Source organism: Neodiprion lecontei, chromosome 1, assembly GCF_021901455.1.
Source record: "Neodiprion lecontei isolate iyNeoLeco1 chromosome 1, iyNeoLeco1.1, whole genome shotgun sequence".
Lineage (NCBI taxonomy): Eukaryota > Metazoa > Arthropoda > Insecta > Hymenoptera > Diprionidae > Neodiprion > Neodiprion lecontei.
In genome coordinates this window covers 1,894,926-1,922,383 of record NC_060260.1, presented here as the reverse complement: position 1 = coordinate 1,922,383, position 27,458 = coordinate 1,894,926, and the positions used below count along the sequence as shown (strand labels likewise).

At 37.2% G+C, this 27,458-nt stretch overlaps 1 protein-coding gene across 5 annotated transcripts; it reads left to right on the top strand.

Annotated features, from left to right (window-relative positions):
• The first annotated feature begins 223 nt into the window (after positions 1–223).
• LOC107227396 lies at positions 224–27,458 on the top strand. Of its 5 annotated transcripts, none has more exons than XM_046746774.1 (7): positions 224–283; positions 1,798–1,970; positions 20,058–20,210; positions 20,341–20,481; positions 21,015–21,129; positions 22,644–22,858; positions 24,649–27,458. In XM_046746774.1, exons 2-7 carry the CDS (start codon positions 1,850–1,852, stop codon positions 24,786–24,788), a joined length of 885 nt encoding a protein of 294 aa, XP_046602730.1. In that variant the 5' UTR covers positions 224–283; positions 1,798–1,849; the 3' UTR covers positions 24,789–27,458. The 5 variants fall into 5 exon arrangements, with proteins under 5 accessions (XP_046602730.1, XP_046602729.1, XP_015524010.1 ...); XM_046746773.1 differs by lacking the exon at positions 224–283 and adding an exon at positions 1,356–1,672; XM_015668524.2 differs by lacking the exon at positions 224–283 and having other exon boundaries at positions 1,356–1,970; positions 22,644–22,831.

Here is a 27,458-nt window from a genome sequence, read left to right as displayed (position 1 = left end):
CAAAGTTGTCCTACGTCGATTGCACCGACATGCAGACGTCGGCGTGTCTACGCGTATGCGTGTGCAACGGATACACGCGTACGTGCAGGTATACACAATTTACACCTATACGAGTATTTGTTCCCTGCTGAACGCAAAACGCTGTGAGTCAGACGTAGGTATACGAGGTACATGGTGCCAGAGCTTTATTCGCCACGGGTTACAGTCGAGAAACTACGGAACCAGCAGGTTCGCGAGCTTACCGTACAGTCGGATTCACAATTACAAATGGAAAACGTTACGGGTAATGATAAAATTCTACGCGTAATTACGCGACGCGCAACTGGACTTAATGAAAATTTGACTGATCGTTAGAGTAGAATTTTTGAGAAACGAGTACGGATAATTTGCCTCGCTTGGAGAAATTTCCAAAAATTTCTGTTTCAATATACGCCAGATGTACGTGAGACGAAATTCTAAGAAACAAAACATACACGCGATTCTAACCGACAACTTAGAAAAATTTGCTTGGTAGTGAAAAAAATTCCGTACGTAAGGTTGAAAACTTAACCCTTCGTTGACACCTCGGATCATTTTTTGACACGAACGAATTTTTTCACTGAACGCTTACTTCAATTTCTTCTCAACAATTTAATTCTATATTTTACGAATTTTAATTTTTCCCCACGTATTAAGGAGTGTTCAATATATACATCTGAATCCTTGAGCTGAAATCCAACCAAAGCGTTGTTAACGAATGACGAACGAAGCACCATCGGAATAAAATTGACCCGGTGTGTCAAAGAAGGTTTAACAACGTCCGCGCTATTGAACGACGATAAATTTTGTTGAAACAAAAAGGTTGTTGAGGAAAAAAGTTCCATAGAGAAAAAAAAAAAAAAAAAAAAAAAATCATCGACATATCGGATTTCGCAACAATTCTTGCACGGCGCTGTACAAGAGTCACAGACGAATGTGACGCGTCTGCGCGATGATCGTCGCGACGTCGTCGTCGCCGTTGGCTCGGGTCAAGACAGTTTGAGCTTCGCGTGGCGTTGGAGAGAATCGGAGCTGCAGGTTGCAAGCTCGCAGCCTATACATGATACGTGGTGGCCTGTAACAAAGCTCCGTTGAACGTGAACGCCTAGCGCCTGTCTGAAAAGCTCGCCGATCGTCGCGGCAAGAATGTCAAAAAAGTAAAGAGAAAAAGAAAAGGATTTAAAAAAACAAACAAACAAAGCAACGACAATTAAATATCGGAGCAGTGTGTGAGGAGTTAACACCCTGGTTGACATCGAGTCATCGTGGGGCGGCGGGGGGCGGAGGGGGGAGGGGGGAGGGGTGGGTGGGTGGGAGTGGGGAGGGGCAAGAGAGAATTTTCAAATTCATTACTCATAAAGCCGCAGCGGTCAGTGGAGTGCCGCAGTATAAAAGTGAATAACGCGAATGTGCAGGATTGCATCGTGAGCAGCCGCGTTGTGAAGCAGAGCCGGTGAATCCGCGTGCAGCGGAAAGGCGGATTTATAATATGAGGTCTTCCCGATAGCGAGGATCGAACCCCGTTCTACCCCGTTTCGTCGTTCTCGTTAATCATAAAATATAGACACACACACACACACACACACACACTCGCGGTTAGTTAGACGGACAGACAGACGGACGTGGAAACGTACGATACGAGTTGAAAAAAAAGGTGATATACTCGATATTCGATAATTTTGAGGGTGACGACGAAGAGGGAGAGGGGATGACAAGGGGGAGGAGAGGGAGGATAATATCGAAGTAATCGCTTCTTCTTCTTATCTCCTGTTATTGCAGCTGCGTGTGTATAAATATATGAGATGTGATCGGAGCCGTCGTTGCCTGTAAAATGACTGCGTCGTTACGACGGATCTGCGCCCTCCGGGTCCTCCTCGTTGGCTCCTGGTGGCTGCTGCTGTCCCGGCCAGTTATCGGGGCGCCGGATTCTTCCGAGATAACGACACCGCAAGGTGAGTCGCACACCGGCAATATCTGTTTTTTCTCCCCCCCTTTTTCAACGACGGAAATTGATTTTTTCTTTTCTTTTATTAACCTTTATTATACTGCGATAATTAATAGCTAGATTTCTTTTTCTATGTCGGCCTTAACGCTCGTTTTGTTCGTAGGTATATAATTAAATGTAACGTTTCGCGCTATTTTGTAAAAATCTTTCGTTACTCGGTCGAGGAAAAAAATAAATAAATAAATAAACAAACAAATAATCGATGATTTTATAAATTTCCGGTAAAACCTCTTTCATACTCGTGTCTAACGCCGGCATTACAATGTGTAATAAGTCATGTAATAATGGATAATGCCAGAGACCAATTGTTAAACATGACACTCGAACACGCGAAACGATTATACGTACGTATAATTACTGCATCGGCTGCATATGTATTGAAAACATAATACAGTTATTATCTTACGTCGTCGTTGCGATTAATAGGACTATCATTTTTTCTCTTTTTTTACTTTGAATAAACAACGACGATTTCAGTCGTATCGCTGTACCTGCAGCCAATCAGCCACACTGTTAAAAATGATTTTGAATTTACTGAAATTTATTTATTTATTTATTTTTTAAAAAGTACTTTGAGTTTACTAAATTTTGTAGTAACTTCATTATATTTTCAAATTGAATAAATAGTGAATTAATTCATTGTTCCATATCCGAACAAAGCTTCCAATACAGTATAGGAAGTTCCATACAGAAATTTTTAACAGCGCAGCGCTTATTTCTCTCTCTCACTCTCTCTCTCTTTCTCTCTTTCTCTCTTTCTTCGAGTAAACATAATCGATATCACCGCCGTTTCAATAATAACGCCAAGAGATCATTTGCCTACATGTATGAGGTACGATTTGCATCGTACACTTGAATTGTGTGGAGAAAAAACATAAAGAAACGGGTTCAATCACAGCCTACGTATAGTCAGAAACTTTATCTTTCGTACTCAATGACGACACTTCGATACATCCATTTTTTATTTCTTTTTCATTACAAATCAATTTCTCATTCATTCAACACTGACTTGCTTTTACCGTTGTGTTTATAAATAATCTCCATCGTTGTACGGGTATTATCTTCAAGATGCGGAAAATCTATTCGGTGGTTTGAACCGACGCCGAAGTAGAAGAAACAAAAAAAAAATAATTAACACAATCATTATTACGAAAAGCATAAGCGATCAAAATTGCCGATGTTTTTGAATCCTTTTCGACCTCAAATCTGACACAAAACTATAATTAATGTACATGTACAAAAATTCTTGCTAATACTGCTAATGGAACAAAAAGATTGCCCAAAAATTCAACGAATGATCATCGGATAAAATTCTGTATACTTTAGGCGGAGGTTGCAGAAAGTATTTTTGGTATTGAAATTTTCCCTATTGGCACGGCTCGTAAGGGAAAGATTGCACGTCAGGTTATATACGAATCATGCCTTGTACTTCCGTCATCTGTGTCGCATTGCAAGTAGATACCTAAGTACATGTACGTATGTAAAGCTGTGCCGATAACAGAGCCATTGTTCACCTAATCACTGCTGGCTTGTTTCTTTCTCCTCATCTATCGTAGATCTGTAGATAATTTGAAACTACTGACGTAGCTGCAGCGTCTCACCCTGATGTATATATATTTTACGCTTCGCGAAAATAAAACAAGGTCCTTCTATATCGAAGGCACTTCGAATCGAAGATTCAAAACGCCAACTCACGATTTCAAGTTTTAAGTAACAAAAGCCCATTTTACTAAGACAATAAGAAAAAATCCGGGCAAAAACGACTGGTATCCATAATTATAACGAGTAAGTATAAGAAACAATTTTCTTTCTTCGTCCAATTATTTCTTCGAACAAAAGAGATCAAGCGAGATAGAAAGAAAGAGAGAGCGTAGATCGGACGAAGTGAAGAAAAATTCGGCTCAACGTATAAACGAATTGGCAAACTTGGTATATTGACATCGATCGGATCGATCACCGACTGCGAGAATTTCTCATTCTCCACAAGAGACTAGAAGGGCTGGGAGAGGGGAAACGTGACGTTGCCCGGGATCCTTGTCTCCTCACTTGAAAGGGTTTACAGTCAAGGGTCCCTCTCTTATTCCTCCCGGCTGTTCGCGATCTGCGCCGCTCCTCTCATCGCCGTACTATATAATGTATATATGATGCGGTACATGATACCCACTAAATGGATTTATTTCTGTCTCCACATAGCCGGTTATCTTCTATTTTTCCCTTCAACCTACAGGTTACAACGCCGTTTTGCACCGAAACCTGCATTATTTTTCACAATTTGCACTCTCGGATCAAAAATCAGTGCCATTTTTTTTTTTTCTTTCCAACCTTAGAAAATGAAAAATTTGCAAGTAACGAAGAAGAAGAAGGAAGAAAGAAAACGAAGGTTAGATCATCGTAGAAGTGAGACCTACTGAAAATATACATATACGTGTAATAAAGAAATCTAAGCGAAGAATTGACGCAATTTTGAAAAATCGAATTTTTGTCCCCGTCAGCTTTGCTGTTGTTTAGTTTGTTTTTCTTCTTCTTCTTCTTCTTTTCAAAAATAGCAAAGGGAGAAAAAACTGCGTATTTTTCTCGCTACGCACAGCAGCGAATAAGCGAGAACCCGAGTTTGGATTCGCAGGATCGATATTCCAGAGTCAGCACCACTACGCCGTAAAGAAGTTATACACTTAGGCCCGCATCTTTCCTTCACAAAGCTTTCCACTCCAGCTTCTCTTTCACCACAAAACCGTGTGCTTCGTACTTTGAGCATTTATACACTTCTCCCCCGTTTCTTTTCCACAACGTCCCTTGCAAAAAATTTCAAACTCCGCGGAATACGAGGCAACCAATTTTCCCCCCAAACGGCAGCAAAAATTCTCACGCCTACGTGAGTTTAAAATCAATTCTGAATCGTATGCAAAAAAGAACGAGAGAAAAAAAAAAATAATGTTAGTTACTGGATGAAGAAAAAAAAAATCTAGTTCGAATGCAAATACAAGTTGCGTATACGACAAGTCTGGAGTATACGTAATTGTTCGATACCTTGTATTACACGTGACATATTTTTACACAACAACCGGAAATTGTATAACTTGTAAATATATAACGTATAAATTGTATAATAAGATCATTTTGGATACACGTGAGAAGATTGTAATAAAAAAGAAAATAAGAAAGAAACGAGCTGGAGAGAAAGAGAGAGAAGAACGTAATCTTGTACATAAATCATCCGCGGTTGTAGAGCAGAAAAGGAACGAGCTTCAGGGATAGGAGGAGGTAATATTTGCCTGACAAAGTGGTCAAGAGGTTAACACTGTCAAATTACTCTTATGTCATGAACTCAATTTCATCGAAGGAAGTCGTCGACGGACCGAACGGCGTCGGTGGTCAAACAACGGAAGACGAGGCCTGGACAACAACAACAACTGTATTCAACGTCGTATTTATATACACCGTGTGCGCATATATATATGCACATATATATGCCTATATTCATAGCAAAGCCGGTAATTTCCCCGCACAAGCCGCAACAATAACGCGTGGGGTAAATGAACAACAATTATTTGCTTACAAAGCAAAGAAGTCAAACTTGGTCGAAACATCCGAGTTTCGAATTATCCGAAGCCCGACGCTCAAAGTACCGAAAGTGCGAAAATTTCTAGAATTTCTAAATCTAAAACACCGAAATTCCAAAATTTGATCTTTCTTTGTTTTGGATCCTCGGTATTTTCACGTTCGGAACCCTGGTAATTCTGATTTACCGTTTTTCGGCTGTTTTGCACTCACTTGTTGATTAAACTACGCTGTGCGAGTATATTTTAACTTTCGGAACTTTGCTCTTATACCGTAACTTGAATCTTCGGAATTTTGCATTTCCAAATTTTTTGATCCGTCGGCTTTCCGGCCGTTCGAAACTTTGTTGTTTCTGCAAAGTTTGATTTCTTCACTTCAAGTCTTGCCACCAAATAATTCGGAATCAGGCACTTTCGGAACTTGTCAAATTCGAAACTTCAACCCCAGCCCACCATGATTTTGAAATCAATTCAGAATCAGAATTCGCGAAAAAATGACTGCACGGGTTCTTCTTAATACCGGCGCTGTTATTAACTCGCAGCCGCTCAATTCCAGGGAAGATTTAAAGCAGGGGGGAAATCCAAGGGATGCGTGCGATGTAATTAATTAGCTTCGAACGAGTGGCTGTCGAGGTGCAGGTGAACCGGGAAATTATAAACGGACAGAGCGAATTAGCTTATTCGAGCCGTTGCTGCATGCGAGGTGAAAAGGGATATCAAATAATTAGACCGCATGGAAGCTTCGGCCGAAGGAGTGTATGCCTTGAACAAAGTACACATAATTACAAACTTTTCGTCATAATTAATTGACGCGCAATATTAATTAACGTATCCGACTTTAATTATTACAATTACAGTCTTACTCGCTTTACCGGAATCGATGTGCGGAAATAAATGCACCCTGTAAGATTGTCAGCTTTGGCAATATTCGAATATGTCGAATAATCTTTGCGCGAAAATTTTGCACCACAGTGCCATGGGAAATAGTAAAATTTACATGATTCAACTTTTCAACACAGAAATACAATCCAAGAATCTTTGTATAATTGCCTATGTCTTCGAAGTAGGGAATAGATAAAAAAAAATGTTGTACAAAAAGTTAAAACATGGCCGTATATTTCTTGTACTGTATAATGTACGAGTATAACTTCATTGGTAATTGCTTTTCCGTGTTTCAAGTGAAGTCGAGTCTTGCGGAGCTGAAATAAAGGTAGAAAAAGAAAATAAATAAAAAAACTTGCGGTCGTGACGTAATCTGAAAATCGCAAGGCAAGCAGGTAGATCATCTCGTCAAGCAGGGAGGTAAGGAGTTTCAGAAAGTTCAAATCGTTCGTACTTTCCAGATATTACACCTCTTGCCCATTGTAGGCAATTTCCGATAATGATCGCGTGGGCGGCAGTGAGAAATTCCGCGAAAAATTAAGTCGCAATTTATCCTTGAAGAGAGAGAGAGAGAGAGAGAGAGAGAAAGAGCGAAAAGCCTTACAATAAGATAAAATATAACGACAGCAAGATAAGCTCGTGCACAGCTGATACGAAAAAGCTTTTAGTTTCTGTTCCATCAAGCATTCTGAATTCCTGTATTCACGCTGTCGCTCGGGAGGGTTGGCGTAAAAAAAAAAACAAAATGTAATTATAAATGACGGTATCGCGTTTGTGAGAAAAAAATAATAAAATGAAAAAAAAAAAAAAAACAGGAGTCACAGTTTGCAATAGTTGATGCAAGTAGCGAAATCGCGCAGGCGTCGAATCAGCCAGCCGAGCTGCAGTAGAAACAGACTCGTGCGTCAGACGGAACAAGTAGAAAAGGAAAACGTTCGGTTCGTCCCACTGATTTTAAGACTGTAAGTAGTGTGAGTTGGCGATGTACGGACGCGTTCCGATTTCGCGATGAAATTTCAAGGCGGACCGCATCGAAATAGTTTCGAGTAAGAATGACCAAAGATAATCAATTTTTGTTTGTTTTTTTTTTTACTCCCATGAACGACGCAATGCAATATCAATTTATGTGATTAAATTACGAATTATCATCATTGTCTTACTTACTAAGTACCAGTTTGATATAGTAGGTGAAATATGAACGAATGTATTCGCCTGATACTGAAAAATATTTTCTATGACACTATAAATTATCAAAACACTTTTACGCTATATATACCGAAATTGACGAAATTTTGGTTTCGAAAGCACCGTTTCAAAAAAAAAAAAAAAAAAAAAAAAAAAACGAAATAATCGATTAATCGATTAATGTTTACCGTTTCAATCAAGTCGTGTTCGATTACTTTTTTGCACCCGATTAATCGACGCATCGATTACTTTTAGCTTAGTAGCCATCGCTAGACTTTCCAGAGAAAAACTTGACAAAAGGAAGATCAAAAAACACTTCACTTCTATCAGAGATTGGTCGGATTTGTAGATCTGAGAAAATATTCAGCACACGTCACCGCGTCGCTGGAATTTTCTGCTGTGTGCTGAAAACTGCCTTGACCGTAAAACAAGGCTGAGAATTTTTAGTGCCGGATCAATCATTCAATTTACCGCAATTCAGTTTCATTTAAAGTTAATCGTAATATCGCATAATGACACTGCGAGACGATCCGCATAATGGGATAATTATATTTTGACACACGTATATTATATAATGAACCAAAAATTGCGGCGTTTACAAATTTGTCGATTTCGTAATATTAAACTTTCTAATACAATCGTGTAGGATTATTCGCCGTTATTTCATACAAATCAACAATTCCTATAATATACAAATATCCGTAATATAGATTTAAAAAAAATATCGAGAGAAGCGAATAAAAATCAAAAAAAAAAAGAGAAAGAAAAAACAAAACCTCCTCAACCGAATTCGCAATGCACGAATAAAGTGGAGAAACACATTTGAACGTGACTTAAAATTTGGTAAAAAATGAATCATTCGACGAATTTCAGTTCGTTTCTTTTTTTTTTCTTTTTCTCTCTCCATTTTTCCCATCGTCACCAGTTATTATATTCACCTGACAAAGGTAAAGATAACTTTTGCTCGATTAACTTTTTGTGGTTGATATTCGCAGGCCTCGAAGAGTTTAAAAAGTGTATCAAACGGTTGTTTACTTATATTATATGTCTACAGCAGAAACTCGGAGTACAGGATTAGCTTGCAGAAACAGCAAACTGGGTGCAAACGACAGCACGTTTGGGGGTAAGATTGCGGTTGGCAGGTGCGGACAAATAAAGTTTCGCAGTTTGCGGCAGTACGAACCACGTTTGTCAGTTTAAACCACGGATGTATTTTTCACCTTCTCAAGCTTTAACCAAAGCGTATTTGTAGCAAAGCTCGAGCGCCGAAACTTCTCTGCAACTTCTCTTAAATCCCTGAAACCGCGATTCTCGTCGTCCTCGTCGCCATTCCGCAATGACAAACTTTCGCGAGAGAGTTGCATAAAATGTTCGTAATAATATTATCTGTCTGTCTGTCAGTCTATCTATACATATATGGGGTATTCCACACCAACTCAGTAATATACGTATATATATATACGCAAACGAGTATCTATCTGCTTATCTATTTAATCACGCATAATTCCTTCGAATTTTCTTTTCGCTCTGTTGTCAGGAGACGTACCTATGTATACTATACCTGTCAGGATTTTTCAAGAGGTTCGATTGCACGCGAAAATCGATCGCGAGTCGCTTATAAAAATAAACAAATAAATAAATATACATGGATAATGCCACGGTCACAATATAAATTCGCGAATGAATTCAGTACGTGCGTATATATCGGAACTCGAAGCACACGCGCAATAAAATCAGCAAGCGAAGGTTCGCACGCAAGGTTTCAATACATCGAATAAACCAACCCTGATCCTAACGTCCGTCCACGAACGAAACCCTCGGCTCAGCGAATAAATCGTTACCCACACCTAGAAGCTCCGGTTTCTAGCTTATCCCGAAGCAAGCCTCCTGCGTACTCCCCAAACACTGTATACATACATGATGCAACATTCCACAAGTTACAGACACCCGTACAAATATACATATAACTATATAATTTCGTTGCACAGAAAGCACGGGAATAAAAGAAGAAAAAAAAAAAAAAAACACGCTACAGTTAAATAAATTTCAATATTACGATGCGTGGTAGACATAAATTTTACAACTTGTGAAAAGCAGAGCCTCGACTTGTTATTTATATCGCATCTTTCGCCCTCAAGATCGTAATATTATAATAAATCAGTCAAACTTTGCGAATCGGTGACTTCAAGCTTTCGCTCATTTTTTTTTTTTTCACCCCTGACCCGCACGACCGTACATCACAAACAAAAAAAAGTCACGTCTGACATCACCGTGGAGTGATACGGAAAGAAAGAACCGAAACAAAAACAAAAAAATTAAAAAAATAGTCCAAAGATGAAGAAAAGTAAGAAGCGAGAAAGGTAAGAGGTTAAAAAAAAAAAAAAAAAGAAAAGAAAAAATCCGCAACGTCAATCAGCGAGGACTATCGGCTCTTGTAGCGGGAAAATAAACGGATGATTTATCGGGAGCTGAAATCCTTTGCGCATCGCCGTTTAAGTGATCTATTGCTTTGCTTTTCCTCCGATAAGAATCCTCGTTGCCATTATCATCGTCGTTATTATCATTATCATTATCATTATCATGATCATTATTGTTATTATTGTCATTATTATTATTATTCCGATACCTTTACTGTTTTTCGATCATAATTGCATATTTAAAGCCATACGATTATTGAATTTCATACCGTACATCGTTTTTAAATTCAACAAACAGCTGCAAGCGTGTAAAATAAAGCTTACCCACGTAAAGATAATGCATCTTTATATTTGTCGCAAGCTTACAATCTAGGCGCGTTGCGTGCAGGTAAGCCGCACGCGTGTTCGTAAACGGAGATAAGAATTCTTCGCGAAAAGAGAAGAAACCAAACGAGAATTGGGAAAAAAAAGGTAGAAATTATCAATAAAAAAGAAACCCGCAAAGATAAATTGAACCAACTAGAATTAAAATACATCGACGGCGAAAATTGTCGTATCAATGTAGGATAATTTGTTATTATTTATACAAAATTCTGAATCGTTCGAAATCACTGACAGGCGATTATTTCAATTCAGCTAACAGTGGCAAGAAATGTAAAAAATGACTGAGCGTCGATAGGCAAACTAATAATGATACAATAACAACAAAAAAAAAAAAAAAAAGAAAAGAACTGCCAGTAATTCTCAGTTTACGAGTATACGTACATTCAACTCCAACTCGTAAGAGTAACGATGTTCGAAAAAATTTATAATTGAGAGATTACAGTTCGCGTTAGCTGCTACTTTGCGAGAAAGAATTCACATCATCGTACCAGATAATCTAGAAAAATTGCGCACTTCCTCCAAGTGGAATAAAAGTCACATTTCGAGGATGTGCAATTCGTCGAGATTGCATCATACGGCGATGTGAATTTTTTCTCACACAGTAGAACCAACGCCCATTGAAACCTCGCGGTTGTAAATTTTTTCGAACATTATTACCCTTACGATAAAATATATTCCAAGAATGGGAAAATCCACCCTCTTTCAGTCACGGGCTAGAGTTGAGATAAAATTGTAATAAAATTAGGGTATTGTTTTTGAATTATTCAAAGTTGATTTGGGCTTCGTCCCGGAAAAAATCATCACCGTCCTAAATAGAAATCACCCTAGTATACATACATATGTATGTATTGTATACACTCCACGTACTAATGTACGTAAAAATGAACTTCTCTCAAAGGTAAAAAATATTTCCTCCATTTTTCGCATAAAATTCACCGTGAGATTGAACCTTCGATTTCTATACCTATATATTACACATGTAGTACCCACGCATTGATCTTACAGTATATACATATGTTTGCATATAATATTTTATAAAGTGAGGCAATAGACATGAAAACATACAGTATATATGTAATATATTCGCTCGGTCGAGTGCCGTATACGTAAACACATACTATATAAATTCGCAATCGGAAAACTTACGAGAGTTGAGAAAAATCGGAGTTTCCTCTCCTTTCTTTCTTCTTCTTCTTCTCAAATCTTTCTTTGTACGGCTGCTGTAGCGTTGATTAGATATTTCAGCAGCTGTGTTAACAATAAACGCGTGTATAACAGAAGCGTAGCTGTACCGCGTGTAGAAGAAAAAGAAATGCCGCGAAACTTTGTATTGTTATACAAATATACGTACAAGGTATATTTCCCACGTACACAAATGCCAGATATGTGTAATCCACGATTCTTTAAGTGGGTCAAGACCCAAGATTTGTCTAATTGGATAGCAAGTTTTCTCGAGTATTCTCACGTACAACAAGTGAGTATGAAAGAAGAAAGCTCGAGACAAATTAGCCGGGTTTGCGGCTTAATCAAAGGACCCCGCCTTTCGAGATATCGACTCGCGAATTTTCTTTTCTTTTCGCAAACAACAAAGCTGACTGAGGCCACGTCATCGTTACTCTGTACATACGGTATTACATTGTTCGCTTAACAGTTTACTTACTTTAAACACGCGTGTTATTCCATGTCCCGGAATTGAATTACAACATTGTTTGAATATATTCACCCCGCGGCGTTCATTTTACTCCTCATTTTCGACGTTTCATTCGTTTCATTTAACGACTCTATTTTCTTTACATTTTTATTTCAATTCAAATTAAGCACACCGTAGTAATTAGATCCTATAACGGGTTGGAAAATACCCAGTTCCATTACCTTTTGTGTTACGCGTAAAAATGTGATTACTTGGTCACGCACATTTCTCCCTTGCCCGCCCATTTTCTCCCGAATTTCACATTACGCGTCTCTGTTTCTTGGCGTGGGTAAAATAATATACACAATAAATTGGCGTCTTTCGTGCAAAAATAATTTTTTGCCATTTTCCACTTTGGCATCCCCTAAAAAGTTTGTTCAGGTTAAAAGAAAGGTTCTGTCGAAAGATGAACGCGTTATACGTTGCGTGAAAGATCGCGCTCAATTGATTTTTCAATTTTGTGCATTTTTTAAAAAAAATTTATTTAAAATTTATTTATTTATTATCGAGTGTTGCCGAGTCGGCGGTGACCGAATGCGAACTTTCAAGATATTCTCTCGGTATATACCTGTATACGTATAATGTTGCACCGAGATTAAATCCAACACTGAATACTATAAAATTATTAAGTATAATAAACAGAAATAACGATGAAAGCGTTAAAACTCTAATGATAAATTCAATTTAGTAAAAAAAAAAGAAATTAGCACAATAAATTAATTTGAATAAACATTTGTGGGAAGCAAATTCTGTCAACGAGGCTCTTGCACAAACAACACAGAAACTGGCGACGATATCTGTAATCTATACCGTGATGGGATTATTATCGTAAAACCTCGACAATCTGTCAATTAAAATAATTACCAATTACTTAACAGATACTTATCGCTATTGCAGTTGTAAACTGAAAGCTCAATTTCTCATCGTGCGCACCCAAAAATCAACGCACAAAAATATCATTCGATTTACTACTAAAAAATATAATTTAAAACAAGTTCAACCATATTTTTCACAATATCAAGTCATCACAGTTTACACGTCAGAATGAACAAATTGAACCGTTCGTTCTAGTTTAAGTGATAAAAAATTCACGTACGTACACGGTAGGTATATTATTATTCACGATAGTTACAATTGCGGAACGAAGTTTATGCCGCGTTCGCAGAGAAACAGTGCAGTTCTCGTTTCGATATGCGAATATGTGGGAAAATGTTGGTAACCGTTTCGCGTGTTCGACTAAATTGGTCGTGGCGTTAATCACGCGGCGTCGCGCGTTTTATGCAATCGACAAAACGTGAAGTCGAAGAAATTTAGTCACAGACTTGATACTTGCAAATAATAATGGTAAAATCGGAGCAGGAAAGTAACGACGATTTTATTCAGCTGGAAAAACTGTCGATAAATTCTATCACGCGACCGTTCGATTATTAATCATCGGTTAGGCAAGTATAAAAAAATCGTCTCAACGTTCGTTTAAATCGTCCGAAATTTGTCGATATCTTTTACATTCAATTATAAAGAAATTGAAAATCAAGGAGCGAATTAAGCAAAGAGAAAACAAAACTGGATCGACATTTTATTTGGCCGCATGGCAAAAATGGCGCCAGGCACCGCGCGACGCTCGATACAATCAAAATGTATGTATAAAACTTACGTAAAATCGTGCGGTACGTATAATAACATAATATACGTAGGTCAGTCGAAGTGTAGGTGTAATATTATACCCGTGTATGAGGCATTCCGCGGAAATTTTTTCCTACGTTAGTACGAGCCCTGAAAAGCGTCCAAAACAATTTTTAAATTATTTTAGTCACTCGATCTTAGCCTACGATTCTTTAAACCCATCTCAAAAACACCCTCGCCTAAGGTTCAGAGTGGCCCCCTCAGTTTCTTCTAATTTTTTTGAAAATCATATCTCGTATTTTTTAAATCGTTTTTTCTACCGCGTCTTTGTGGCAAAGGATTCAGAATTGAATACAGAATGTTTCACAATTATCGAAACATTGAAACGTGGTGTTTAAAACGTTTAAAGTGCTCGAGAAAAATAAAAGTAAAATACGATTTTTGAGAATCGTTTGAGATATCTTTAAAAAAAGATGCCAATTTTTAGATAAGTTTGAATAATCGAAAAAAAAAATTGAAATACTCAAGCAAATAAAAAATTGCGAGAGAAAATAATTGGTCGCGTTTACACGGAATGCCCCGTATGTATGTAATATTGCACACGTATATACAACGTGACAAAAAGCGACCGGCTTCCACCGCCTTCGGTGATATTTCGCGTGCTCGTTCGCCTTTCGCCGCGATTAGAACGTTCCTTACTTCCTTCGCGTATCCGCATCCGCATCCGCATTCGCATTCGCCCCCCATCTCTCTGATTCTCCTTTCCCCTCGTCCCCCCCCCCCCCCGCCCCTTCCGGAATTACGTAAAAAGTTGTAAAAGCTCGCCGAGCTTGCGGCATATTGGGTACACAGCTTTTAGGGGTGGCGAAATTTCTTCCCCCGTACAAGATATAATCAATTTGTGGTGAAGCTTAAAGGGTCTCGTCCGTCAAAGCCGAGGCAATATCGCAGCAGCTTTCGGTCTGTGAGCACGATTGACTAATATAGTTGTTGCGTTGTTGCTGTTCTTCTTCTTCTTCTTCTTCTTATTCTTCTTCTTGTTATTAGGTGTAAAAAAAATGCGGTACGATATCCGTTATGGATAAATCCAGCGACAATTATTGCAATACGGTACTAATATTGTAAAATACTTCAAAGGCTAAACTTATACTCTACGCCTTCGATCCGCAAAGCAGGAATTTAATCTATACGTTATAAGGTTATACGCGCATAAAACACAGCTGGTTCATAGGCAGAGAATCGCATAATTACTCAAGGAATTATCCGTTTCAAACTTATATATACACATATACGTAAGCATGTATAAGTATAGAGCTATATTCCACTCGCGTTTATATATCCGCACTGCAGGTTTTACCCCCGGCAACTGTAGTATATACATATAGCGTATTACACAAACCTCAGCAATTATACCTAATTCTTCGAATGATAGTCGTAGAGCAGCGTATTTTTTATACTCGTTTATATTTTCTCTTCCGTTTCATCGTTGCCGACCGATGAGATTCAACTATACGTTATACTTGTGTTTCTTCGGACTGATTTTTCTTCACAAGTTTGTGAGATTGTGTGAAATTCAGTAAAATCTTGTACAAGTGAAACGAATAGTAAGTAACTCGATTCAACACTCTGTGGCGCAGCGTCGGTTATTCAAGCTTTATACATTCAATTTTTTGACACATCGCTCTTTTATTTCGCATAATTGGACTACTAAAATGTCAATGTTCATGTTTTAAGAGGGATTATGATGATTCTGCGAATATAGCGAGCGCTGTAAATAAACAAAGTGTTGAAAATGCCTATTTTTAAAGAACAAATGTAATTATGGGAAGATCAGACTGACTAGAAAAGCGAGACTCGGTACTCGGGTTTTTAGTGTAGCGCTAAAAATGAATCCATTGTCAAAATTTCGAAATTCAAGATGGCGGCTCCGATAGGTCGGAATAAAAGTATAAAAATTGATCCGATTCGCTTGAAATTTCTTACTCGTGAATTTTCGGGGTCATATTTGTCGACCGAAAAAACACCCGAGTGTGCATTTCCGAGCCATTCCGATCGCTTTCGCGTTTTCACTTCACCATGTTGAATTTCGTAAATATCTCCGATCCGACCTCAATTTTTCAAACCAGCGACCTCGAGAACCCTTAAATTGTATCTCCGGTCTCAAGGAATTTCAATGCGAGAAAAAATGCACGCATCAAATGGGTGTAAAGCAGAACTCGTACGTCTTTACTGATATTTTTCAAGCTCAATCCCGAATTCATTAATCCTCTGAAGGATTGCAAATTAGTAATAACGTAGGTACAACGAACGTCTTCAATTTCGCGAAAGAACTTAAGTCGGTTATCCGCATTTTCACACGTATTTCACACGATTATGGATCGGTGTAAACGTCGACTTTTACGTACATCCGCATTAAGCGACGCAGTCCTCGGCTTGCGGGCGAATGTGTTTGTGGTCGTAGGCGTAACATGCATTGTACCTCGTAGATGGAAATGCGGTGGATCACGTGCCCGAGGCCTCGGTTCTGCATTACGTAAAAGTTCGTGCAGAAAAATGCGGGAAGAAAAAACTAAAAACCAAACTCTTCAAAACGGCCGAACGACGTTTTTATCCGCATTTTGATTTTTCCATTTCACCGCGACGCAAATTATCGATTCTCAGGCTAAACCTACGTGACATATGTATTTAATTCGATCGCGAACAATTTGTTGCAATAGTATTATCTTGAAAAATATATCCGAGAAATTAAAAATTTTTCAACCATACGTTTGATAATTACAGGCGAAATTTTGCCGATTTCTACACGATTTGACCCTTCGAGCTTTTCGATTTATCAATGTTAGTTAGCCTGTTTTGATCCTGACTTCGGAGTAAAAATTTATACATTGCGGAGAAGAGGACGCGGCGTAGCGGGTATTGATCGCTTTTATGGGCCTCAATCACCGTGTTTGTTTGTTTTTTTTTTTGTTCTTGTTCTCTCCCTACCATCACGATACACCGCGTTAAACTTGAACTTTACCAAGCTTCACCCAATTCTGTATTCCAATTTTGCCCCGATAATGTTTATAGTACGTATACGATATATGTGATCGATAAAATTCTTTCATTGGATTTTTCTTTTCCATTGTAAATTCGAATATAACGACAGGCGAATTCTTAACGACAAAATTGCAAAATATAACAAGCGTTTCTTTTTCACGTTCAACTCTTTTCCTAAATATATACTTCGTTCAAACGCAGTTCCAAAATTCATTCTTTCTTCCAAGTTTTTTTTTTTTTTTTCTAACCATGCACATGCGTGCTCTACTTTACTTGTTGTATATCCAATGTATATCAATAAATCGTACTATACACCGTGTATTCATTTAGTCCGAACGATAAGAATTTCGAAAAATAAATTAAAAAAAAAAATATATCATAAACTCCGTACAAGACGACTAATATTATAAACCGTTAAACTTTAGAACGTTGCACGGTAACGGAAATTAGTTGGCATTGATCCGAATACGAGGCAAACGCTACAAACCGGAAAGGGATCTGCTTTATACGCATCAGTTGAATTTCATCGTTTTTCGTTAAAGCCCAAAGGACTCGTTTCGGCGTATCGACGTCGGTTTTACCGCAGGTATATTTCCACGCTGCGGAACAGAGAGAATCGAGAATATTATACCTTGTGCATGTATATATCATAGCTTCGTACCCAACTGCGTGTGCTGCCCGAGAGAAATGTAGGGAAAAATGGGCGGTAAAAGGAAAAGAAAAAAGAAAAAGAAAGGAAAATAAAAACGATAAAGGCAAGGAAGGATAGAATGAAAAAAAAATAAAATAAAATCGCACGAAAACAAATTCGTCTGCAGGTCGTAAAAACCGTGAAATAGATTCGCAAGAAACCTTTTTGAAGTTGAAACGAAACGTCATATTAGATCCTCAGACCCATTTTTCTCGGTCACGGCTGGAGGGAGGGAGTAAAAGAAAAAACTTCAGATCGTATAACGTAACGTGTAAAATATTGTAATGCAACTGCGCCTTGCGCCTAATGTTGCGCAGAAATTTGCGCGAATCTACGTTCAAACGGTTTTTCATTTCCACAGAGAGAAATAATACAAACAATAAAAATATTAGATAGAATTTTAACAAGCAAATAAGAGATATGAATTTTTATCGCAGAAATTGAAAGAAACGCTTTCTTAGCGTTATTAAAGGTGAAATTTATCATCGTGTACTACTTTCCGCAAAAAAACATCGCTCGTGAATTTACAAATTCCATATCCCTAACCCGTCGTTCATTTTTCAGTTAAATTATTCACTCGCGAATGTTACTTCACGTTCCGTCCGGGGAAATTTATATTCCCCAAGAGAGACGGGACGACGAGAAGTGGATAATATAACGTATACAAAGATTTCCAGAAATTCATCATCTCCGATTTTTTCAAGAGCTTTATAAAAGCTTCTCCGCGAAAGTAAGATTTATCTCTTGCTATTTGCTTAAACTTATAATTATTTTTTCTACCACATTGTAAGAAGAAAAGACAAAGTAATATTAATACAACTGCCGCAGGCAAATGATAATAAATTCAGACTGTAACAATTTTCTTGCCTCTTTTTTTTTACTTTACACCACATGTATATTACAATGACAAGCGGATCGAGCCTGCAGACTATATAATATATAACGTAATAACGGTAATTGGTAAAAATGCAACATGTGAGGGCAGACTTGCGTGTCGGTCTGGTTCGTAGGCCCTGCAGAATCTCGCAGCAATCGCCACTGTGGCGGTAACGTCACGCAACAATGGGACCCTTGTATGTATTATTACATTCTCGTACCAACCGTACTCACGTACCTCGCGGCTTGGGTCGCAAAAACATTAATTCATTGTATGCCAGAAATGAAAACGAAGCCAAGAGACCGGTCGTGACCGATAAAAGAATTAGAAAAAAAAAACACACACACGCGCGCACGCGCAGACGAGTTTTACGATAAAGAAAGAGAGAGAAATAATGAAAATATAAAAGAGAAGAGAAAAGGTTTCAAAAAAAAAAGTGTAAAATTTTGTAATCTTTTATGCAACATGCAGCGTAACGTGACGTGGTGTTCATCTCGCCGTCACCGTCTGTCAATGCGAATGTTATCGCTGTTATACGCCACGCATCGTGTATAATTTACAAGGCGTAGGTACGTGTACGTATAGGTGTGCAAATATACGTAAATATGCACTCGAGTTGACTCTGGGAATGAGGGCATTGTTACCGTTTCATTGTCTCTGCTGTACGTACATTATATACTTATATTTCCCGTCAATATTTCATTACTTCGCGTTGCTGCATCGGCGGGGGTGAAGGATTCCGCAGTATAGGTATTATACGAGTCATACGTTATACGAAATCATACATTTTGAGCAGATATTCGGCTGTGCGCAAATTTGATACGCGTGTGAAGCTTACGAACAGAATTAGCAGCCGAACGTTCCGATGATGTTCGTTCGAATAAGGTAGCGAAGTTCAGAAATCTAATTTTTGTTTTTAATGTCTTGAACCTCTGAATACTTATTTAAATACTAATTTCGCAATTCGATTGCTTCATAGCCTGCGGTAATGATATCATATTGATGTAAAAATCGCATGCGCGAAAATTAGAAATCTTGCGCATTCCTCCGATCATCGTGAAATATCTGCTTCAACGAATTCAGTCTTGTTCGATAAATTGTATTTGCCGAATCCTTGTTACAAAATATAACGTGCCGCAAAATTTTAACAATACCTCACAAGGTATAAAACATTTGTACAAATTGTCGGTTTTCCGATTTTATTCAATAATTCGTTATCAGGTGTACGTATTATCGGTACAGCAAAAACGAAATAATGACGAAGTAAAAAAAATTTCCCATTAATTATGTGAAGAAAAATAAGACAAAGAATGAAACAAGATACTTTTCATAATATGAAAATAGTGCGTCGCTGTTATAAAAATCTGGCATTAACAAAATGTGCCTAATAATTATATACCCGTCTTTGTTAGATTATTAATTACTGAATTATTTCGATTGAAATTTATGGTAGACATTTTTTTTTCCTCTCAACGTAGGAATAATTTTTCGATAAAACTTATCGCTTGTCAGAACTCTTCGTTCAATATATTGATTCTGAATCCCGGTTCAGTGTTTCTCAATGATTTCTTTTCCCTTTCGCCTTTCGAAATCCAGCATTTGTTTTTACTTCGATCTATCCGTATGAATAAATTTTATCTCAACCAACCGTTGTCTAGACTAAATAATGATAAAAGCCGTGTTTCGCAGGTCCAGCGACGCCGGGTAAGCTGAAATTCGCAGACAGATGCCAGCAGGACAACGACTGTGGATTTGTCGGTTCTTACTGCGAGCCAAGAACGAAAAAATGCAACTGCAAGGAGGAATTTCCGGCAACGAATCACATCGACAAGTGCGGAGTCAGTAAGTGCGAATATTTCATTACTTTCGTATTTTAATCAATTACAGCGCAGATTTTCGCGCGCCGTTTCTTTGCAGAACTTTCACAAGTGTGTATAATACCTCGTACATATTTTCCGACCTAATTTTACAGAGGCTAACATCAACGAGTCCTGCTTCTTCCGGGAACAATGCGAGTCGATGGTGAAACAGACCGAGTGCCGGGACGGAAGATGCATCTGCATTTTCGAAATGATTCCTGTACCTCGATACGACGGCGAGATAGAATGCATTGGTAATACGAAATCAGATGCGAACAGATCGGATCGGATCTAAAGACAAACAAACGAAACGAAAAAAAAATAATTCACTATGCATGCAGGAAAATAAAGGCCACGTAGTACTCCTGCCCTTACCGACCGAGCAAACTCAACCATATTATTCAGATTTTCGGGATATGAGTGAATTTTTTTAATTCCGCTAGAAGAGATCCATGCACCGTCGAAATTTGAACTCTTTCCCGTCGTTTGTTTGTTTAATATTGGAAAAAAAAGATTGAGTATGCTCGGTCGGTAAAGGTAAAGGAGTACCACATGGCCTTAAACTCGACTGTCGGTTGAATTCGAAAAGAGATACAAAAGAGAGCTAAGCTTTGACCGTAATTTCTTTCAATTCAACGATAAATATCAGAAACTTTCACTTCACCGAAGAATTATTTGTCACGCCAGTTTCCTTTCTTTTATATCTCTGGGCATATATGTATAACACACGCGACAATCGCAAGTCGTGAATTCTCGGCCTGTTTGTTCAATCTGTTCAATTTTTTAGCCGAGCACAAGGAGCCACCGAGTCTACGATACGTAGATCCAGCAATGATTTGGGTTCTTGTAGCCATGGCACTAATGTTCATTATATTATGCGTCGTGCTTAGACTTTTCAGCAAGTGAGTATCCCATTTATATACACCTGAGTATTTACCGACACACACACGCACGTTCTACGTGTTGTGTGAAACAAAAAAAAAACAAATAAATAAATACCTTCCCAATTTGATTTTGCGTCCCAAATAAAGGGAGAAAAAAAAATTTCTTTGAAAAGGGAAAAATGAATGTTTCCGCACGACGACATTGACGACCGGGAAAACCGTATGAAAAAAAAGTTTGAAAATAAATTTCAAGCACGCTTTTGATAATTTCATTCCCCCCTCAATCTGTCACATATTTCTACCCCCCCAGGCCGCAATCGCGCTTTTCTCATACATACATCAGCGAGTAGGAAAATCAACGAGAATCCCTCGGGCGAAGTAATCTGAACTCTTGTTCTCCGCTGAAGAGAACATAATGATAATAATAATAATAATAGTAACCATGCACGACTGTAGTGGTAATCATAAAAACGCGATCTCCGATGCAGCATCGAAATATCACGATATAACGCTCGTACGGTAAAAAAGAAGAAGAGCAACTGTTCAAAAATGTAAGACCGAGTGAAAAATTGCCTCGCGGAAGAAATTTGTAAAGATTATAGAACGAAGCACCAAATATTAACGAAAAATCGCTCCGATAAATGGACAATCCGAGTGTAAAAATTGCGTGGAAAAAAATATGTTTACAATATATGTACCTAGTAAGCCTTATATACCGGTTATAAGGGAATAGACTAGCGTGTATAAGAATCCAACCACCCCACCTCATCAATCATTTCCTTCGTCGAGTCACATTAATTCCGCGTACAATTCCGTATTACACACGTCATACAATACAAGATCTAGTATATAGGTATAGTGCAGGTATATGCATATATCCGAACTAAAATGTAACGTGACTCACGGGCAAAATAATTTATATCTGCGCAATGTATGACAAGACTGCTTCTCCAGTCATTACCGTCAAAATATTTATACAGCATAGTAGTAAAAATGATGCAAATGAACAATTACCGTTATTGCGTACGTTATACAGAAATTGAAAGTAATTGAATACTTCGATGATGTACGATTGATAATTTTTTTTCGCACGCACAGATTAGTAGAGTAGCAAGGCCGGTTCTGGACAAAAATTCCTACATTACCGACACAGAACCATTTTCTAGAACGTTCAAGCTTGGGGGGGATACCCTGATTACGGATAATTTTATCGATGATCGGATCATTTTGTTGTCCGTCCAATAATATCCCCACCCTCGAACGATCTGGAAAAAGAAGGTTTACATGCCGGGCAAGTGTCGGTAATGTCGTCAATGTCGGTAAGTGTCGGATACAGGTTCCTGTCCAGAACCAGCTTTGCTGTTCTACTCAGATTTGAGAAGAAAAGAGAGGAAGACAAAAAAAAGAAAAAAATAACAAATAAATAAAAAATTACGATAACGACTGTTTGATCGCGCGTGTATCGAAAAATGAATAGAAAAATAAAAATTCAAACTCGATCGATATCGCGATATAAAATGATCGTTTTTCAGGGCTCGCTGGCGGGAAAACCGGACGATATTCAACACGCCGAATCCGCGCTTAATGAACGTGTCCCTGCTGAGGGACAGCAAGCTTTTGCACGGACAGGAGCGGCGTGGCTCCCGAGGGAGCGTAAGGGGCCCGTCGAGGCAGCCCTCCGTGGCGTCTCTAAGGGCTCACTCACCCTCGGCATCGCAAGGTGCGAAAAACTCTCAACGAGTGAACCGTACGGGTTTTTATCCATTCATTTACTAAGCAAGCAACTTTCACCCAATAACTAACTCTCCTATAATACGCATACGTAATTTACCTACCAAGAAAGAGAAGAAGTGAAAAATAGAGTGAAAAAAAAAGAAGCACTCTCTTCTTGCAAATAACAATTTTCAACACTAACTGCAATATAGCCTCTCGTTATACAGACGTATCTTCTACTAATGCATATATATACATATATATATATATATATATACCTACTATCCTGAAATAAACTAGTACGTATTTACCGTCATATATACATATATTATATATACTCGTACTAACATAGATTCTGTATTTATCTGTTCGATCGATCTAGATGCCTCTATACTATCTTGATTATGGTATACCTGCCTATTTATTTTTTCTCTTGTATACCTTTCTTTTTCTATATAGATTCGCATCTGTTGAGTATAACGACCTTATACCCTATTAGCTACTGATAGATTATATATATACACACTATAGAATCGTAGATGGTATATGGTCAGAGATTTGTTCGAGATTTTTTCATCAGAAGAATAATTATAAATAAATTCGTTACGGCCATTGATTACAATTTTGTGCAAAATTTCGTCGCTGTATAAATTATCGGGATTATTCGGCGTTTTTGATAAATCTTCTTATCATCGCAAAACAAACTTTTCAGCTAGTTAAATTTTTGTTGAATTGAAATTTTGTAAAAAAAAAATCCATCAATCAAAAGTTCAAATAGAAATAGTTATGTCGAGACATACCAAACTTCGACGAGTTGAATCGAGATTTTTTTTGCCGTTTTCAAATGGGTTTTCCAACCGTGTTATAATAATGTATCGACATCCTTATCGACTTATGGATTCGATTAAGTTGTTTATTTTTTTTTTTTTTTTTTCTTACTAATGTTTAAACCGCAATGACCGATCAGTTGAAAAGTACAGAGAAAAGATTGAGAGAACGAATCTTTTGATCGTCAAAGTCATATTATATCCGTGAAGCTAGTTGCTTGCTGTAGTAAGAATTTCCGCACGAATGCATGGGTTTATAAAACACTGTATACATATTATTCGACTTATATCGAATATTGGTTAACGGATGAAATACGAATTTCTCGCTATTTCATACCAAACATTTCTCTGCAGGCTCTTATATTACGTATTGTATAACTTCGAGATTGTCGAAAATGTGGCAAAAAAAAAAAAGTTACAGGTTGAATAACGATTTTTGAAACTGTGAAGGATCGTGTAAGGTGAAAAAAAAGTGACCAACATCGATCAAAATTCGAAGAAGTTATGTAATATGAAGCGTTCCACTGAATAACTGCAGACTTGATTCGATCAAGTGAAAAAAAAATAGCAAGTTGATTTTAAGTATACAAAAATTCAACGACGGTCAATCTTTTCTCCCATGAAGCGTCCGTAAAATTACAAGTTCAACAATCGCTCTTCTAATGTACACGGGATCGAAGAAGCTAAAATATGACTGATTTCCGGTAATAAGTATAATAAAATCGAACTTTCACAAATATACAATAATTTTGCAAAATTAAATTCACTCTACTCAACAGTTAAACAGAAAACAATGGATGAAGAATTTTTCGCACTTTGTATACCAATAATTGAATCGATTGAACGTAAAGTATATTAAAAATATCGTTAAAATTTCGTCGCGTAGTGAGCAAAAAAACGTACGGATCGTTGAATTTTTAACACTTACATGTATAGTAAAAAATTACCGGTAATAATCAAACAGCTACAACGTTAATATTTAGGGATATGTTGGCAGGATCTCGAACAGGGTCAAGAAGAGGAAGTCGAGGAAGCACAGGAAATGCATCAGCAACATCAACGAGATCAAACAAATCGCCACCAGCAACGCAACCGAGTAACATAACCGTCGAAATTCAAGACGCCGCCGTCGCGTAGACGGATCGATCAATAATGCAGATAAATCAACATTCGTTGTTTTTTCTTTTTTCCATTATTTTCCGATGCAAGAACGCAAATAAATTTTAAAGCGTCACAAAATGATTCGTCGTCCGGTATGTGAGATTGACGCATTATTTAATACGATTATTATTATTGTTATTATTGTTATTGTGAGTCTGCATAAATAATACATACTTGCGAGAGAAATGAAAATTACAGCGCAAAATTAATCAGCGTTGGCCTTTGCTTGACAATTATAAAACTTTATATACATACACATGTATATATATATGTGTATGTATGTATAATCGAATCATGCGTACAATCAGCCATTCTATATTCTACATGCCGCATGATTATAATACCGTATTATAAATCATATTATTAATATGTACTAAACAGTTGCACAGTTTCTCAATTTGCGCAGTTTTTGCACGATTAGTTCGTCGTGATAATTTTTTCGAAACATTATAACTAATTATAATACTATTGATAACTAATTTCGTCAAACAATATATTATTGTTAAACCGTTACTCGATGGTTATTCTATACGCAAACGGAATAACATTATTTCATAATCTAGTATTACGTAGATAAAATAAGCGCGTTTTGAATAGACCTTGATATACTTGAGATAATTCCAAACATCACCTAATCGGGCACCGCGATATATAAGAATAATTAATCAATTGGCACAAAATCGCGAAGTATAAAATTATAAATCTGCACCCGCGCACGCACGCAATTAGTATTTAAGCGTAGTACGTAATATAGATAAATAATGGCGAATTATTATCGAACCATGATTACTAAATTCTCAAAACTGAAGGTATAATAATAAAAGTTAAATCGTCCCTCGTAAGAGACGATTGATTTCGCAATAACTCTAACAGTTGTCATTTTCGCAAGGGACCAGAGGACGAAAGTGGGTTGAAGTAATCATCACGCTCGACAGAATCTAAAAAGTGACGAATTTTACAGTTACGGTTAACGAATACTTGCGGTAGAACCGTGAAAAACAAAACTAACCTTCGAACTTAGACACTCGCGCTTTTGATATAGAAATTTTCATCCCAAAATATATTAATCATATAAAGATATATTTATAAAAAACTCTTCTGTGCCGAGTTAAATGTCACGTTCCGTTTTCACTTTACCATTTTTTTTTCTTTTTTTTTTTCTACCTAAACACATAAACAAGCACCGCGTATATTATGGTAAAAAACATACGTCCCACGTAATCTAACTATGTACACTTTTCGATGACGAGTAAGAAGAAAAAAATAAAAAAATACATAACAATAAGCTTATAATGGCAATTTTCGACGGTACAATTTGGTATTACATACTTATATATCATATAATATATATATATATTTATATATGTATATATGTTGTATTATATATATCGTTTACTTAATGGTGCGCGTAGTAACTGTGCTACATTGTGATTACCACGACGAATATTTCGACATGTTAAAATCGATACCTATGATACATGCCTATATATGCTTAGAAATGATGTAAAACAATTTCGGTATATTCAACCATCTACAGTTTCGAATTTCTGCGAAAATTATACGTAATATTATTAAAGCACCGATAGAAAAGTTTTCTAATCCTTTATCGAAAATCGATAATATATAATCACCGTGTAATAGTAAAATTTTTTGTATAGCTTGATTAGTTTAGTAACATTCAGTTTTTGCGGCTGGCCTAACTCTGCAGGTGAAAATTAGGGGAAGATTTTCACTTAGAAGTTTTAGGTTACAGCTAAAAGCTCTCTTCGATTCAACCGATAAGTAGATAAATATATTCAATTGTTTACGATCAGTTGGTCAGAATTAGAATAACACCCCGATAAAGAGTGCAGATTAGAAGTATAAAACGTTGCAATTAATTAATGCGAACTATACGCGATATTTGCGCGAGTTCAACGATAATAATTTTTTATTTCAAAAATCTTATTCGGAATATCGTTTAATTTTTGTCAACAGTAAGTCGCGCGGATGTTTCGCAATTGAATAATCAAACAATTAAACCCGAGGCTGAATACACATGATGAATTATTACGCTAATTATTACGTATAATTATATAATATACTCGATGTTGTAACGATTAGGTAATGAAAAAATCACGGTGAGGGGAAAAATAATGAAAAAAAGTAAATAAATAAATAAAAAAAAAAAAAAATACCGCGGTTCGAGCGATATTCATTCAGCGAAGAAATATCTGACTCTGACAAATCATATATTCAGTGTGGGGACCAAAGAAAATTTTTCCTCGAGAGGATAATCGTTTTCTTGCGTCGAATACGTCCTTACTCGTTTTCAAACAAATCGTCGATAAACGAAACGATAAAATTTTTCACATCTCACTTCAACGTTCCAAACCAATGAAGAGATTCGTGCAAAAAAAAAATACTGGATCATAAAAACCGAAGACGGTTTATATTATGAAAAAGAAGTCGTTTTTTTGTTTTTTTTTTTCTTCAAACTAAAAAGTCGATTCGATTAATTTCAATCGAATCATACAGTAAGGACCGTTTAACCTGCCATGCGTAAATTTAACTATGCCTCTAAATATCTATACAAAAGAAGAAAAACAAAACAAAAAAAAAAAAAAATATAATAGAAATATGTACCTAATTAACGACGTCTGTCAA